The 16,815-nt window shown below is 32.6% G+C and overlaps 1 protein-coding gene across 1 annotated transcript; it reads left to right on the forward strand.

The window, feature by feature from the left end:
* Positions 1–3,803: 3,803 nt before the first annotated feature.
* Positions 3,804–14,195, forward strand: LOC143235357 (helix-loop-helix protein 13-like). Its single transcript, XM_076473444.1, has 3 exons — positions 3,804–4,370; positions 12,452–12,778; positions 13,834–14,195. Exons 1-3 carry the CDS (start codon positions 4,025–4,027, stop codon positions 13,953–13,955), a joined length of 795 nt encoding a protein of 264 aa, XP_076329559.1. The 5' UTR covers positions 3,804–4,024; the 3' UTR covers positions 13,956–14,195.
* Positions 14,196–16,815: the final 2,620 nt, after the last annotated feature.

A 16,815-nucleotide genomic window follows, 5' to 3' on the forward strand; every position in this document is an offset into this window, starting at 1 on the left:
AGATTAGATTAACTTCTATCCGTGTCAACCTAAATTGTTGTACGATATCGTACTGGTGATAATGCTATTCAACGAGTGTTTCTTCTCAAAGTTGTTTTTCTTAACTTGCTGTGTTAATTTTTTCTTCAATAATACTTTATTATGGTTCTCTGTCCCTCCCATGTAAATTTGCTTCCGGCGCGCCTACATGGACATCATTTGTCTAACGACTTCACAAAACTTGGTAATGTGTTAACCATTATTTCCCGAGAAATCTAGACAGTGAGCTTTGTGTAAAAGAATATTTTTTATATATTATTTTTTTAGAAGAAATGTGACACGAAAATCATAAATTATCCTCAACACTTTTGTATGATGGAAAATACATCATCACTTTCATCTTAGTGGTTCATCGCAGTTTTACTGAGAAATGATAGCTGCTACATCTGGTTTCAAAGTAGTGGATGGAAACAGATCTGAAGATAGGCGTGTGGAAATTTCGATGATGACTCCATTATGCTAAGTGAGAAGCGCTGTGGTGGAGCTGGAGGTTATGATGTACGCTGCAATCCTGCAACCTGTGTATTATGTGCGGACCTTTCCGAAGAATCTGAATATATGTATCCTCATGAATATCAAATAGTTCTAAACAACAACGTCTACGGCTCAGTTCTTTCTGATAAACCAATGTTTGTTTAAGAAGAATAGTGCTCACTGCACCAAAATACCTAGCTTTAACGTAATAATGTTAGTATCTTGTGCCAACCTGCCTGAAGCCATGATTTAACCATACGTGGACTTTCGAGAGAGGCTAGTTCGAAAAATTGGACCGAGGTTTTACACTCTTCATTAACCTGTTATGTTTTCTAAACAAACAATGGTGACATAACTGCATCAAAAATCTGACACAAGTCGAACTTTACAGAAAATATGATATTAAGGCCCATATTTAGATCGTGATTATAAATACCAAAGAAATGAATTGATTTCAAGGTTTAAGCATGTAACTTTATCTAAACCTGATGTGTGAGTCAACTGTTTCATTAAACGTTCTATATATTGATGCCATCTGATAGTGAAATTTTAATTTAATACGGTACTGTCTACATCTTTAAACATATATATATAGATGTTAGTTCTTTTTGCATATTATGACTCTTATCTACTTGCATCTGGTTGTTTTGTGGTAAATATAATATTATTTTTAGTTACTCAGGCTTTCTCGAACACTAAATGATAGTACAGGTAGCGACACTTAAAAATTAGACGCGTTAAGGTGCTTTCAGTGTTACAACGTGACTTTTCGGTCTGTGTCAGTACAAGGCAACTGAAATCTATATTTTGTGTACAAAGCTGTATTTCAAATGTTATAAATATGTGAAACCTCTTGTTGTAGAAGACAACTCTCTTAAATGCGTTCATCTTTGGCTACCTCTTATTTATTTATTCAGTGTTTGCAGTTGTCCTTATTACCATTTTAATAGTTACGGTTCTATAATTTCTTCAGTGAACGCATTTTACTCCCATTTATCTATTGTATAGTTAAGATCTTTTGACTAAAGGTAATCTAGATCAATCTCTATTTACCTTGAACATTCTCATCATATTGTCATATGGTAATACTGTTTTATTACCGAATACAAAGACTAATATTTAACGTCCTATTGCTCGGATTTTGTACAATTCAGAGATGTGCTCAACGGTATATTTTAATAACCTTCAACATTCAATAGTTGCGTTTCACATTTTCTATTAGTCTTGCTAAGCAAGTAAATAACTGCAAATATAGTATTCGAAACACGTAAATAATATTCAGCCTTTGTTTACATATTAATCAGTGTCAAATTATAACAAAAAAAAAGAAAGCGGATGCATTATTGATCAACTGTCAGTTATTACGCCTAATGTTGTTATTGTTGTTGTTGATGATTTTAGACACAGTAATTGATTTATTGGATTATTTAAAAACAAAGCTTGGAAATATTATTTTCTTCAAATTCTCAAATACATATGTAATGAATTAAATATTGTATATTTATTTTAATATCTATGTTTGTTTCAGTTTAATATATATTTAGAAATGTATTAACATATACTATTAAATGTGTACTGCGAAAATTCCGCCTGTTCTCTAAATTTGTAGAAGATTCTCCAGTGTACGAATCAACGATATTTGGCACTGTTGCTAACTGAACTTTCGAGAACCTCGCCTAATGATTATAAAAGGTATCCATCGCAACCAGCGTAGAGACAGTTTAATATTGTTGGTTTGCTACAGTTGATATACTATAATCCCCGTGAGCTATAATTGTGATTAACACTTATTAATCGGGAAAGTGCAAATACCTGATCACGAACGTTTACGGATTTTGAACATTACAACCTGCTTACGTTCAGTGAAATAACAAGGGCGTTACGTGTCTTTGTACGCAAAAAAACTCTTGTGTGAACAGCGAGAGATAGCTTATGGGTTAAGTCAACTGCACTGGTATCAACATAGAACTAATTCGTTCGTCGTAAACCATTGATAAAATATTCAGTTCCAAACCAGAGAGAAGACTCAGTATCGTTTGTTTGTAAAACTTTTGTATATAAATCATCATTTGTTACAACCATTACTATAAATTTTATTGTTGCTTTATATTAAAATACATTTCTGTTAAAAAAAAAAAAAGGAAACTGTGTGTATCAATCTTGTTGGAAAATATTATAAATTTAATACACATTTGTATTAAATTAACTTATAAATGAAAAATTAAACTTTCCAGCTATTTCGAATTGCAATACGTAACATATGTTACACAATAACTTCGAGACTCGTCCGAGATCAGTTATAATACGTAACATAAACTGCCGCATTTAACAATATAAGTTCCACACATTTATAAATATAAGTTCAACTTATACAAACACAGATATTAAAATAAATATAAAATATTAAATACGATATACATACCAGAGAAGTGATGTATTGTAATGCTATTTTGATAATGGTACTCATATCTATGGTTCTAATTCAAAATATACTACTGTTCTGTGTAGGTGCTTGTAGGTCCATAAGTTTTGGTATGACACTCTATGTATACGAATACCATGTGTTGCCCCTAATTAAGCTTAACGACAGCAATAGTAATACACCATATAATTCACTTTTATTACCTTAATTTTGATTTGAGAAAAATAGAAGAAAAAGAAAAGTACACATTTATTAACATTGAAATTAACTTATCACATGTGAAAAATTGAATCAGGAACTGCGCAAACACAATAAACAACACCCTGTTTACGGATAGCAATGCCTACAGGGGCGTTAATTATGGGCAATATGGTATATACAAAAGTCCACTTTTGTATTGCCTTAAACAGAAACTTTTTTTATGCCCCGAAACATTCAAATGTGTCTTAAAGGGTTTTATAGACACCACTTAGCTTATGTCATAATCGTTTTTAAAACTTGCCGCCACGTGCGTTTCCCCGCAGAATCATAAGAATACAGCAGGTTGCTAAGCTCCAAAGAAGTAACTATGACATTTTGTTTTTTCCAAGTGAGCTTACAATGTTTTTTCAGCAAAAGTAACAACTTTGGTTCATTAGAACTGGAAAAATCGAAGGTTGGCGCTGATTGGATAAAGTCGTTTGTTGCGCCCGAAGGGATTTAAGAGTTTTGAAAGAAATGGTCGATGAAAATGTTGATTACATCCCAGTGAATGCTGGAGTTGGATTGGTTCAGGTGGATTTGACAAGTCAGATACAGCTTCTATAAATGAGTAATATCAAGGCACAAGAATTCCTGCCTGGAACCCGGTTTCTGTCAAGTGCAGCCCTTCGCCTGAGTCCCCTGTCTCTTGTTCTAAGTTTACAGGAATCGGCTTGAGTTGATAGAAAGTCCTAGTTAGTGTTTGCGTTCCCAGCGGCCTAGTGCACTATCGGGTATATTACCTCTCATTTTCATAATTTCTTCTCTAAAATACATTTCTTCTCTTGCCGAGGGCCATCAAAGCGACTAAGAGAAAAATATAAAAGCGATACTAATAAGCTGTACGTGATGTCGGCACCAGGACTCACTTACGGTTACACGGGCGTAACCAACGACGATTTCCCGCCTTCAGAGTTTGGTTATTTGGACCTAATATCCTCACAATCCTACGGCAATCAGTGTCAGACACCCCAGAATACAGTCGACTTATCATCTCACCCCGATCCTTATCCAGCTGAACGCGTGCTTTCCATAGCTACCATGCCGCCCCATCCTTGCCGCTATGAAGATTCTTCCTATACGAGAGATAGCCCTCTTAAAGCCGCTCCTGCTCCTCGGGATATTGGAGATCGACCTTCATGTGAATACGAGTCCCAAGGTTTGACTTCTCTACAACACTCACCGTGTATGACAGGTGAGACATTTACACATTGTAAAAGTATTTTAGTATTTGGAAAAATAATCCTTCATGTGACAAATAGTAGTTAAATACATAATACCATATGAAGTAATCTAAAACTAACTTTGAATCCACTATTACAAATAATAACAAAAAGAGACTTATATGGACACCTAAAATTGTCGAGATGTTGTTGTTCAGTGATAGTGAACTTATACTTTATTTTACAAGAATAATTTTATTTTCTGTATGTTTTGCTAAACTATAATGAATTATAAAAAGTGAGATCGTTTTCGCAAAGTAGTTCTATTTTAAATATCTTCTGTGCCTTCCTTAATTGTATAGATGTTCCACATTAAGATTATCTCAAGATTAGTCCTGGAGGTATTTCTGTATATCCCGCACTTATGTTTTAATTTCGTTAAAATATTTCTTGACATATCGAAAGTTTTCTCTTAGGTTTGGGTGATTAAGGCTGTGACAGGTTTATTTGAACTTTTTAGGAACTATTAGGTCTATTTTCTAGAAAAATTAGATAACTGATTACAAATGAAAATTTTCTTTTCGAATTACTTATTATTAGGTAAACTTTCATCAAACACTGGGTATCAAAAGATACCAGTTACACACTTGCAAAATCTTCATAATTATTTTTCATTAAGTTTCTATCTATTATATATATATATAATTCTATAATTATATATATCATAATTTTATAAGACACACCTTTTTTACCTAAATAATTTCTTGACATTTAAAACAATATCTTCGTTGATTGTTTGGAATTAAGCACAAATTTACACTATGGACTATCTGTGCTCTGCTCACTACAGGTATCAAAACCCGATTTTTAGCGGTGTGAGTCCGCAGACATACCGCTGAGACATTGGGGAGCCGATTTCTTCACTACTAATGAAATACATATTTTAAACTCTGTCAACTTTTGAGCCTTTGTCATGTTTTTACCAAATGTAACACAGGAGCTGCCAGGAAGAGATGTTGACAACGCTAATGCTTGAACACAAATGACTAAATTTCGTTACATGTTTACCGATTAACACTTCGTTTCAGTATGGTCTTATACTTTTGACCAGCTAGTATTTAGGCTAATTTCATAGTGTTCACATTTTCCCTGTTAAATGCTAAAAATTAATTTTTATTTTCCCTTTTTTACATTTTCATCTTTCGAAGCTCTACTCAAATAAATGGTTGAGTCTAACAACGCAAAATGCATATTTTTTTATGTTCATTGGCCTTCAGATTTTGGTCAGCAGTGTACTTCAATAAACTCTACTCTGTCATGTAATTCTATGATGATAGCTCATGTATGAACTAAAATTTTAATAAAATCATTTTTCTCATGAATGGTGAACATTATTAAATGTCAAATATGAGTATATTGTTGTAGAACTGTCAGACAATTCCAGAAAAGGCTGGAGGCCCAATAGTCTTCCGCAAGAACTAGCAATTATACCAGCCGTGAATGTAGATATTTCTACTATTTATATTAATATAATGAGTGGGGTTGGAATGTTATTATTACTCACTCTTCTAATTCTTGAAAAATCTCCGAGGAATTAATATAGAATGTAGTGCTTACAAACATAATAGGCCTAATATTAATGTCTTATGACAAGCATAATTAATTATAATCACGCTTCGCCATTTTGTAAAAGATATTCACACCATAACAACTGTTGTTGTAATAAATGACTTGTATAAGTGCTCTTCCGACCTCTAGTGCGATTGTTGATTTCCAGTTGGTCAGGAGAGCTCCGGACAGAACGAAACGAGATGTCGGTAATGGATATGACGAATGTAGTGTAATTAGAATACTATTATTGTACACTTCTCTAATTCTTGGATATTTCTAAGGGGTTAGCGATAGAATGTAGCGTTAGAAAATATAACATGCCAAGTATTAATGTATTATAGCAAATGTCATTAATTTGGCATTATGTTTAAACATATTTTCATATAGTTAGGTGGCACATGTAAAGCATTATGTTTCGTAACCACAACAATTCTTTCGTTTAGTGAACACTGTAGGAATGGTTAAAATAGTAACAATTTATTCTATTTTTAATATTATTAATATTATAATATTTCAACTTATTGCAAGTCTTCAGTCTATTTAAGTATTTAAATACCACAAATACAAGTGTATTATAACATCCACGTTATCAAAAACTGTTACTTCGTCCTCTTTCTTTAAACAATTATTTTAATTAAAGAAACATTTTCAATTCAGTGCTATTTTTCACAAATTTAGTATCTACTGTTGGAGCTCTTGGGAGAATAACTTTCGATTTTGATTTCTGTTTTCCTTTAAATTGCTTTTTATATTTCATGGATTTAAATCCTTATTTCTTTGGGAGTGAATAACGGCCAAAGTGTTTGTTATAAGTCTATTACAAGTGTAAAAGGTATGTAAATACTTAAATTATATATAATTATTACGAATCTGTGAGTTTAGAGGTTCATAAGTGTAACTCTCTATGCTATATTATCTCTTATTACTTCTTACATATTTATCATTTATCATGCTCTCCTTAATTTCTCTATTGTTTGCTACCAGATCGGGATCTCTTTAAACATTTTTCCATGAATCTGTGTACTTCTGTTATTATGAGTTTCCACATTTCATATATCTGCCGGTGTATCTTCTTCGTACGGTCGTTAGACTGTTGCCAAGTGGTAACTCTTTTGATTGCATAATATTTCACTATTTTGTTGTAGTCTCAGTTTCTATACCTACATCTAATCTTTTGAGAGCATAAAAACTTCCAGTATACAACTAAACCATCAACAATCTCAATATCATCTGACTGTTAATGGAAACAATTCAACTTCACAGTCCATTTCCTTGTCCTTTGTTTTCTATTTAAATTGAAAAACTTTGAAATTATTTTGTTAAGTTTCTATTTCTAATTAATTGCCGAAATTCTGCCCATAAATGCATAGAATCGTCAAAAGACTCATGGAACCCTTTGACTTAATAAATAGACAATTACTTCATAGAAGTTTTGTAGACCTGAAATTTCATTATTAAGCACGTTTTATTTTACCTAAGTTACAAATGCAGAAAAAATACTGAAATAATGTGTTATTGGCAGTTTTTTTCATGTAGTACATAATATTTGCAACCTATTATCTTTGTGTGTTAAAATTTAAACGACAGTATTCAAGATAAGTCTACACTGGCCATGGATAAATTCTTGCGTTTAACTGCAATTGTTCACACGACTTATAAGCCGATTACACTCTTCTTTAAACTGTGTAATTTAGTTGTATATCACTAAACACTTGTGTTAATACAACATAAGACCATTTTGACACTTGTACGTTTTTAGCAAATCAGAAGGTTTGTGTGTTAAAATATAATGTTTTCCGGTTACCAATTAATTTCATCAATAAACGGTAATGTGACATGCATTTTTCATTTCCCTCATGGAAAACAATTAATATTTACCTTCCACATATATGTATTGTGAGAAAGCGAATTATATTTCTATTTTGTTACGGTTTTATTCTCCGCTCATGGAGTATTCCTTCTCTTATTTAGTTTACTTTTGAATTTTGAGTTACGTTAAAACTCATCTTCAAGATGATCGGGCGTGGCCAGTGGCTAAAGTACTCGACTCGTAATCCGATGGTCGCGGATTCGAATCTCCGTCATTCAAAACATGCTCGCCCTTTCAGCCGTGGGGGTGTTATAATGTTACGGCCAACCCTACTATTCGTTGGTAAAAGAGTAACCCAAGAGTTGGTGGTGGGTAGTGATGACTAGCTGCCTTCCCTCTAGTCTTACAAAGCTAAATTAGGGACAGCTAGCGCAGACAGTCTTCATGTACCTTTGCGCGAAATTCAAACCAATCAAGATGTCAAGTTAGTTTTGGACACATATATTTGAAACTGACACCAACTTCCTCTGGCGGTGATGGACTGTTATTAGTGATGTTGTGAAATATCGCTTTATCTATTTAAATAATTATCATAAATATTGACATTTATATTGTACCGTTCATTAACGTTGGTATCGAGTCCTAGCTCGGTACTTCTTTATTAACCGAGTTTTTAGTATTTGATTAACTTTGTATTCCATTTGTCTAAAACTTTCATTTTGGATCTTTGTGGGTTCCAAAATTTAATAAATTCATTTTGTTGTTGTTGTTCGACTCAGGTCGGAGCGACTGTTTGTAGTCCGTTATTAAAAAGATTAATAATAAATATATAATTACAAAATAAGAGCTTATAATGTCATTTGTAAGTGAGCAAAGTTGTCAACATTGAAGTGAAAATATTTTAAAACGTAATCCAAAAACACGTAAAGACAAAAAATAAAAGTAATTATGAAAGAAATGCGTTGTTTTTATGAAAAGGATTATTGAGTAAGCGTAATATTTTACATTATCTTGAGGTATTATATATCTATTACTTTGAATTTTAGAATGTTACTTTAAAAAGGAAAAGGAATTATTCTCATACGAAAATAATTTTCAGCATGAATAAAACGAAAAAGTATGCAATAACGAGTCTTCAGCACAAATTATTGAACGGGACGGAAAAAGAACTCCGCCTACAATGCGCAGAAAACAAAGTAATTCGTTCATTGGCTAGTACTGTGATAATCCACGCCTTCTACTAAATATAATAAAAGAAACATGGTTGCCATGACGTTTACATGATATAAGTCCATCAAAACTTTTATTTCGAGCTATTTATTTTACACAAATCTAAGTTTCATAACCTAGTGTTATTTGTAGTACATATTTTTCTGAAAACTAGTAAATACGACAATTTTTTTCAGAAAATCATTAATTTTATTTCATTTTAAATTATACATTCCAATAGTGGATATTGAATTCCATAAAATGCCCCAACTTAAACAACGAAAAACGATAAATTTTCATTAAACTATATACATATACCAAGTGAGAGAGAGACTAAAAGTAGGGAGAGAGACATTAGGTATACATATAGTTTATTACGATTTGTTTGTTTGTAATTAAGAACAAAACTACACGGGTGTCAAAACCCAATTTCTAGCAATATAAGTCTGCAGTTGAAGATGAGTTTTTGCTGAGAAATTATATTCAATGAAGTAAAGATAACGTAATAAGAAAAATTATATCCTGGTGATTCTTCTATTTTTTTACAACTTTGTACAGTCTATTAAACTACACTTTTCATACCACTGATATAAGGAATCAACGCGTAGATGTTACAATCACTGGTGTTGCTTTCTTAAACCACAAAACAGAATGATCTTATGAATGCTGTACACAACAAAAACAAAAATAATTAATAGTCTGTTTAGAACATATTATGATTGCCTATATTCTCAAGAACAAACAAATTTTGAAGCTTTTGTTTATTATTAACGTTTAATTTGCAAAAAACCTAGTAAATCTTCGAAGCTTTTGGGGTAAAGCTTGTTTGTTTTAAATTTAGCGCAAAGCTACTCCAGGGTTAACTGTGCTAGCCGTCCCTAATTTAGCAGTGTAAGACTAGAAGGAAGGCAGCTAGTCATCACCACCCACCGCCAACTCTTGGGCTACTCTTTTCCCAACGAATAGTGGGATTGGCCGTTACATTATAACGCCCTCACGGCAGAAAGGGCGATCATGTTTGGTGCGACGAGGATTCGAGCCCGCGACCCTCAGATTGCGAGTCAAACGCCTTAACCCACTTGGCCATGCCGGGCCGGGGGTAAAGCAAAATTAAGGATTATAAACGAAAAAACTGAATAGACCTGTTTGTATCCGCAGAAGTATTTTAAGTCACAATTTCTTGAGTATAAATATCATGTTACATCCATGAGACTTACTCCATGTTAAAACCTTATACATGTTCAGAATCACTACATATATTGGGAATAATGTTGATATTCACGAAATAAATGTTATGTGACGTATTGTACGCTTGGCACATTTTCTTACAATTAATTTTGTGTTAGTTACATAATATTTCTTTATATTATTAGTTATAAAATGTATATTTTAGATACGATATAATGTGTTTTTATAATTACGTAATTTGAAAGCGCTATGTTTGTTTTTTTGAGATATTACGGATATTAAACCGCAACGCAGCCTTTTTGTTGTCATGGTCAGTGCTTTTCAGTCCACTCAACTTATGTTGCTGGCAATCATACTAAGCGAAATACATTATTTTCGTTAGTTACATAAAAAACTTAAGCTATAGCAGCCTTTTCTTAGGTGTTAGATATTATAATTTATCCTGGACGAGCCTCCGGTTTATTATGTTACGAACTACGATTTCAAATAGTCGGGGATTTTAATTTTAATTTACAAGTTAATTGGATGTTGATATATATTTAATTTATGACATTTGCCAACAAGATTGATGCTCAAGGTTTCTTTCTTAACACAAATATATTTTAATATACAAACAATAATGCAATTTATAATAACGGTTATTACAAATAATGATTTATATACACAAATTTTTCAAACAATACTGAGTTTTTTTTTTCTGGTCTGGAACTGAATATTTTATCAATGGTTCGCGATGAGAGAATTACTTTTGAGTTAATATCAGTACGGTTCTCTCAACGGATAGCTAGCTAGCTATCTATTCTTGGCTGGCCTCACGCCGTTTAAAAGCTTATCTTTCTCCGACGAAGATATCTAATGTTTTTGTAGAAATACCAACATCCAATGTTAATTCACTGAAATTAAACGATTTATAATATTTGAAATCTATAAACGTTCCTGGTCAAGTATTTGTATTTTCCCGATTAATAAGCGTCAACCACAGTTATAGCTTCCAAGGTTTAAACATACTAACCGTAGCAAACTAACAATATGTATATATATAAACTGTCTCTTGGCTCTTGGATTTATAAACTTCATGTAAGGTCCTCAAGAGTTTAGTTGCTAATAATACTGCAGTCACTAGTATTTTGCATACACACATAGTACTTTTTTAATTATTACACTCGAGAATTTTCTACAGATTTAGAGAACAGATGGGAATTTCGTAACACACATGTAATACTATATGGTACATGAATTTCTAAATATTTATTTAACTAAAACATCGATATTAAAATAAATACATAAGAGTAAATCTGTTACACAAGCTAATTATGTAACCCATAAACCTTTTATTTTGTTTACAGTAAATGTGCTTCTTTTGGTGAATTAAGCGTTTATGAACTTAAATACTCCCACTTGACTTATTATATACACGTTTGTGACGATTTAAATTTGGTAGTCGTTATGATATGGTTAGGTACATCAAAAGAGGTAATTTTATAAATATGTTTTGCCTCTTGTTTTTTAATGGTGTTGCAATTCAGAAAAGTAGTTTTAACTATGAGATAGATCTGTATTTGGGCCCGGCATGGCCAAGCGTGTTAAGGCGTTCGACTTGTAATCCGAGGGTCGCGAGTTCGAATCCCGGTCGTACCAAACATGCTCGCCCTTTCAGCCGTGGGAGCGTTATAATGTGACGGTCAATCCCATATTCGTTGGTAAAAGAGTAGCCCAAGAGTTGACGGTGGGTGGTGATGACTGGCTGCCTTCCCTCTAGTCTTACACTGCTAAATTAGGGACGGCTGGGACAGATAGCCCTCGAGTATAGGTGTGCGCGAAATTCAAAACAAACAAACAAACAAGATCTATGTTTTGTGTTGTTCCGTTTCTGATTTTATCATGTCCATAATTCCTTGTCGTTATAGGCACATTTTATTCTCAGAAAGGAAGAGTATTCAAAAAGTTATTCTGGACCGATATACAATTTAGATACAATTTACTGAATAGTCAAATAATGCAAGTACTTTTGTAAATTGATTTAATTTGACCCTAGTTATTTACCTAAACGTTAATTCTACGCATACTTTAAAGGTTAATCCATTGGGAAATGGTATACGGTGCAAAGCAATTATAAATGAATGCCTTTCCTTATAAGGCAGGATTTTAGTTTCAGTTCTAATAAAATACTTCATTTATATTGATTTTTCTAGGGCAAAAAGAGACAACCATATTATTTAGACAGTTGTGATAACTAATATTTTAAAACACTTCACAATAAATAACAATAATAACTATATCTTTTTATTTTCTGAGGGATTACCCTAGCAGAGCCATATGACTACGGCGCTATCTACTTTACGGGACCAGCAGGACCATATAAAGTCCAACGTTATGCAGCAAATGTCAGGGAAAGAAAACGCATGTTGAGTATCAACAGCGCATTTGAGGAACTTCGATATCATGTTCCTACTTTTCCTTTCGAAAAAAGGCTTTCCAAAATTGATACCTTGAGATTAGCTATCTCTTACATCGCCCTCTTGCGAGAGATCCTGGTTTCAGAATATGATCCTATGACGCACATACAAAAGTGTCTGAAAGGAGAATTAAGAGGAGAAAACTCAGAAGTGTGGAATACAAGTGGTAAGTTATATTTCTACTTATAACTATTTATCCTTAGTAATTCTAAAATTCTGTCGTTCTTAGATAACTTCCGATACCTTCAACTAGTTAAAGGTTAATATTTATACATTTTGCTTTCACGTGTCCAATATTTTAACATTCATCAGAAGAACCTTTACGTAATTATAAATGTAAAGAATTAATTGTAAAAGCTTCTATGTTAAAGAATGTGGCAAATAGCCAATCAATAGATGAATAAACAAGGATGAAAAGAGTGTATTTCTCTCTCTTAATCTTTTACTTGTTGTTAAGATAGATTTACCCTAATGCTGCAAAACCAGTAATATCTTTACAACATCCATAGTTTTGTACCAGGATTATGCCTGATCTAATGATGAAAACATAAACGTACGTGTACTAACTATTCATACCTAATGAACAAAGGTAAACTGACTATACAGATCAGAACTAAAAAATAACTGAAAATCATGGATGCTAATTTTATACGAAAACCCGATAAAAATAAATGCAACGTCAGAGCTCGATACACAAGGAAACTAAAACTAATAATTGAAATGCTTTCAAACTTCGATCAGATACATTTGTGCTGACAATAGTTTCGAGAGTAACTTTAACAATATCGCAAGAGATATGGTTTGACAGGCTTAGATTTTCATAGATTAGTCCAAAATCCACATTTTAAGCTATTAATTCAAAAAATTAACAAATCTAAAGTAATAATGTTCGAAAACCTTTAAATACTATAACTAATAACGTTAATCAAACTAAGTCTATAATTTATATAAAGTTGAATATATATAATTTTATGGCTTAGGTCCATTATCGTAAAACTTCAAAATATTCATAAACTATGTCAGAAATAAGTATATTTATAGTATATTATAAATTAATTTAATCCTGTTTAATGTTGAAATGTGAAGAAAGTCGGTATTAAAACACTAACTGTAGTGTATTCGTTCAACTAACAGTTTTTGAAACAGCGTGAACAAAAGACTTCGGAAAAATACTCAATATTTCTACTTAATTAATATTTATATTTTGTTTGTTCTGAATAGACCTGACAGCAAGACTTTGTTGGATCAACTGGGAAAACTTGGGAGTTAATCCTAATTATCGAAGTGTACTTACCACTCAGTCTATGACAGCAGATTCATTGTCTTGTTGCAATAGCACATGACGTCGTGCTGATGTCACTTATTTGTTAGCGTGCAATAATATTATTATTTCGCTTTGACGTTTTGGCATACCAAGTTTACAAAAAATATAGAATTAGAACGAGTATAACATTAGTGGTAAAATATAGTACAAGCTTTAGTTATAAAAAGTATTTACAATTGTCTAAATATTTTTAACGTTTAACAAGATTTGTCAGTTCTAGTTAATCAAATGTTATCGTTTGCTGTTGTTCTTTCAATAATGTGTATCAAAAAAGTAAAATAACCTATCAATAAAAAGAAATAAAATGTGTAATTTTTCACCTACGTTTATTTTGTTTGTATCAATAAAGAATGATGCTAGAAAACTAGTTACGTAAGACTTTAGTAAACATATATTCCTATTTACAGTATTTTTGAGGTCCGGCATGGCTAGTTGGTTAAGGCATTCGACTCGTAATCCAAAGGTCTCGGGTTCGATTCCATGTCACACTATACATGCTCGCCCTTTCAGCCGTGGGGGCGTTATAATGGACGGCCAATCCCACTATTAGTTGGTAAAAGAGTAACCCAAGAGTTGGCGGTGGATGGTGATGACTAGCTACCTTCCCTCTAGTCTTACACTGCTAAATTAGGGACGGCTAGTGCAGATATCCCTAGAGTAGCTTTACGTGAAATTCAAACCAAACTACAAACAGTATCAGTGAATCAGTAGCATCGCTGTAATTATTTTTCACAATCGATTTTCTTACTTGAATTCTTTATATGAAGCAAATAGCTCTCTCTTTCCTTCTTTAAAACTCTGAATATTTTGTTTTCTAATCTCACTATCCATAATTTATCTGAAAGCGAAGTGACTGATTGTTCAATACTTTATCCAGAATTCCAGGAACTACTTATGACCACCGTACAGCATTTTTATATAAATGTTGTATAACTATATAATAAACAAAGATCCATATGTCTGACTATAATTACATAACCACCACCATCAAGAAAAAATGCGATTTAAACAGTTATAGCAAATTGTAGAGGTATAATTCCTAAAAATAAACGTAGCAGAGGTAGAATTAAATATTTCATCTGTGAATAGTATTTATCACACATTAGTGAAAAACTGATAGAAACACAAAAGAAAAACACTAATAATTGACCAGTAGTATAGTATAGTAAAATGCTAAATTAGCACTAAATTACCACACTTAAACGCCTTAAGATCTTCGCACTTCATGTTATTGTAATGTATTTTAAAGTTGCATACCGAGCAACAGAGACTAGACTAACTGCCTCAAACTGGTCTCTCTATGCCCAGTAATTACTACAAATGGTATAACCCTAAAGGTAGATAATTACAGTGAAAGAAACTTAACGTTACCGGATATATCCTATTTCGTCATCTACCTAAAGTTAAAAACCAGTAGTTTTATCATAAGATTTTAGTGGAGGAAGGAGGGGGTCCCAGATGATTCAATCAACAACGTTCCACATCTTTTTACTATTTACTATCCATAGCCAGTTAAGGTTATGGAAGCAGTCCTCTTCAATGCCAGATAACTGTACAGATGACCGAAACAAACAGAAAATAGAATTGTTTAGTTCTTCACATCTAGAAAGTAATAAACTAGGATGAGTGCCTTGATCTTACATTCCTTTCTTCCATCATTGATAGTGTTCTATATGATGCCGGTTTATTGACCATAGTTGTGCAATTCAATATCTACTGAAGGAGGCTTTTGTGTAATACACTAAAGTCAAGGTTTCTCTACCCCTTTTTATATGCTTTCTAAAGTTTATTAAGGTACCAGTTTGATTAATCCTCAGATATACAGGACCAATTAAGATGTTTACGAATGGTGTATAATAAATTCCTGGTTGTAATTGCATCTCACGGAGGAAATGGCTTATACAAATGAGCATGTGACTGGATGCTTTGTCTTGAAGACGGTATAACCAACTGACATTGAATTTGTGCAAAGATAATATATTTTTACGGTTATACAATCTTGTTCAGGCGTCAGTCTTACGGTAATTAAAGCTTGTCTCGAAATTTTTATCTATTCTTCAGTTGTTTAAGTTATCATTTTAACTGTAAGTTTCAGCTACATTTAATCCCTGTGTTATTTTTAAAATATTTTCTCATCGATATGACTTTAATAAATCACCAATAGTATGATTCGTCTAGTGTAAAAATTTGTTGCAGGCTAAATATCAGATGTTTAGGTTTTTATGACTGGTGTTTTCACACCGTAATGTGATTTACGAGAAACTTGTGAAGATAGCTTTTTAGATCTAGCTCTGTGCAAATTATCTGACTTACAGTTAAAGGAAAAACTTCTGCTTTAGCTGCAATAAACTATTTTGTCGTTAGGTTTCTTCTGGGAACAAGGGGCTTAAACCTTCCTCACTACCCCTGATGTGCTACTAGTACACTGTCGTGGAGTAGCCTATTTATTTTCCCACTGGAATCACAAACTCTCTTGATTTGCTGCTAGGATTCCCTATGTTTCTTTTTCAAAATGCTAAAATTTCGTGTTTTCTAAAAACTTATAATCACTGGAGTAGACTTTTTATTTCCCTGCTAAAATCAAAGATTCCTTTCTCTTACCGACAGGGTTCTCTGTCTTTTTTTTTTTTTCAAAACGCATTTCTTCTGTGTATTTGTAATCGTGAAATATTTTGCGTTGAACTGTTCTGTAATGTAATCTTTTCACAATGGGTCAACTTAAACTGCAATCTGCAACTGGATATAACTGCACCTCAAATAACTGAAATAAGATATTTGGAATTGTTAACCTGTACTTACATCTAATGGAAATGATCATAGGCTATGTAATTAGACATGGATGTGTTACTGTATGATTTAAATATCTTCATGAATAAAAA

Source organism: Tachypleus tridentatus, chromosome 2 (assembly GCF_004210375.1).
Source record: "Tachypleus tridentatus isolate NWPU-2018 chromosome 2, ASM421037v1, whole genome shotgun sequence".
NCBI lineage: Eukaryota > Metazoa > Arthropoda > Merostomata > Xiphosura > Limulidae > Tachypleus > Tachypleus tridentatus.

What these genes read in the sequence shown, in the direction of transcription:
- LOC143235357 (XM_076473444.1), top strand. Translation starts at nt 4,025, where the DNA reads ATGTCGGCACCAGGACTCACTTACGGTTACACGGGCGTAACCAACGAC. An exon ending in ACACTCACCGTGTATGACAG is followed by an intron (nt 4,371 to 12,451) that starts GTGAGACATTTA and finishes TTATTTTCTGAG; the next exon opens with GGATTACCCTAGCAGAGCCA. An exon ending in AGAAGTGTGGAATACAAGTG is followed by an intron (nt 12,779 to 13,833) that starts GTAAGTTATATT and finishes TGTTCTGAATAG; the next exon opens with ACCTGACAGCAAGACTTTGT.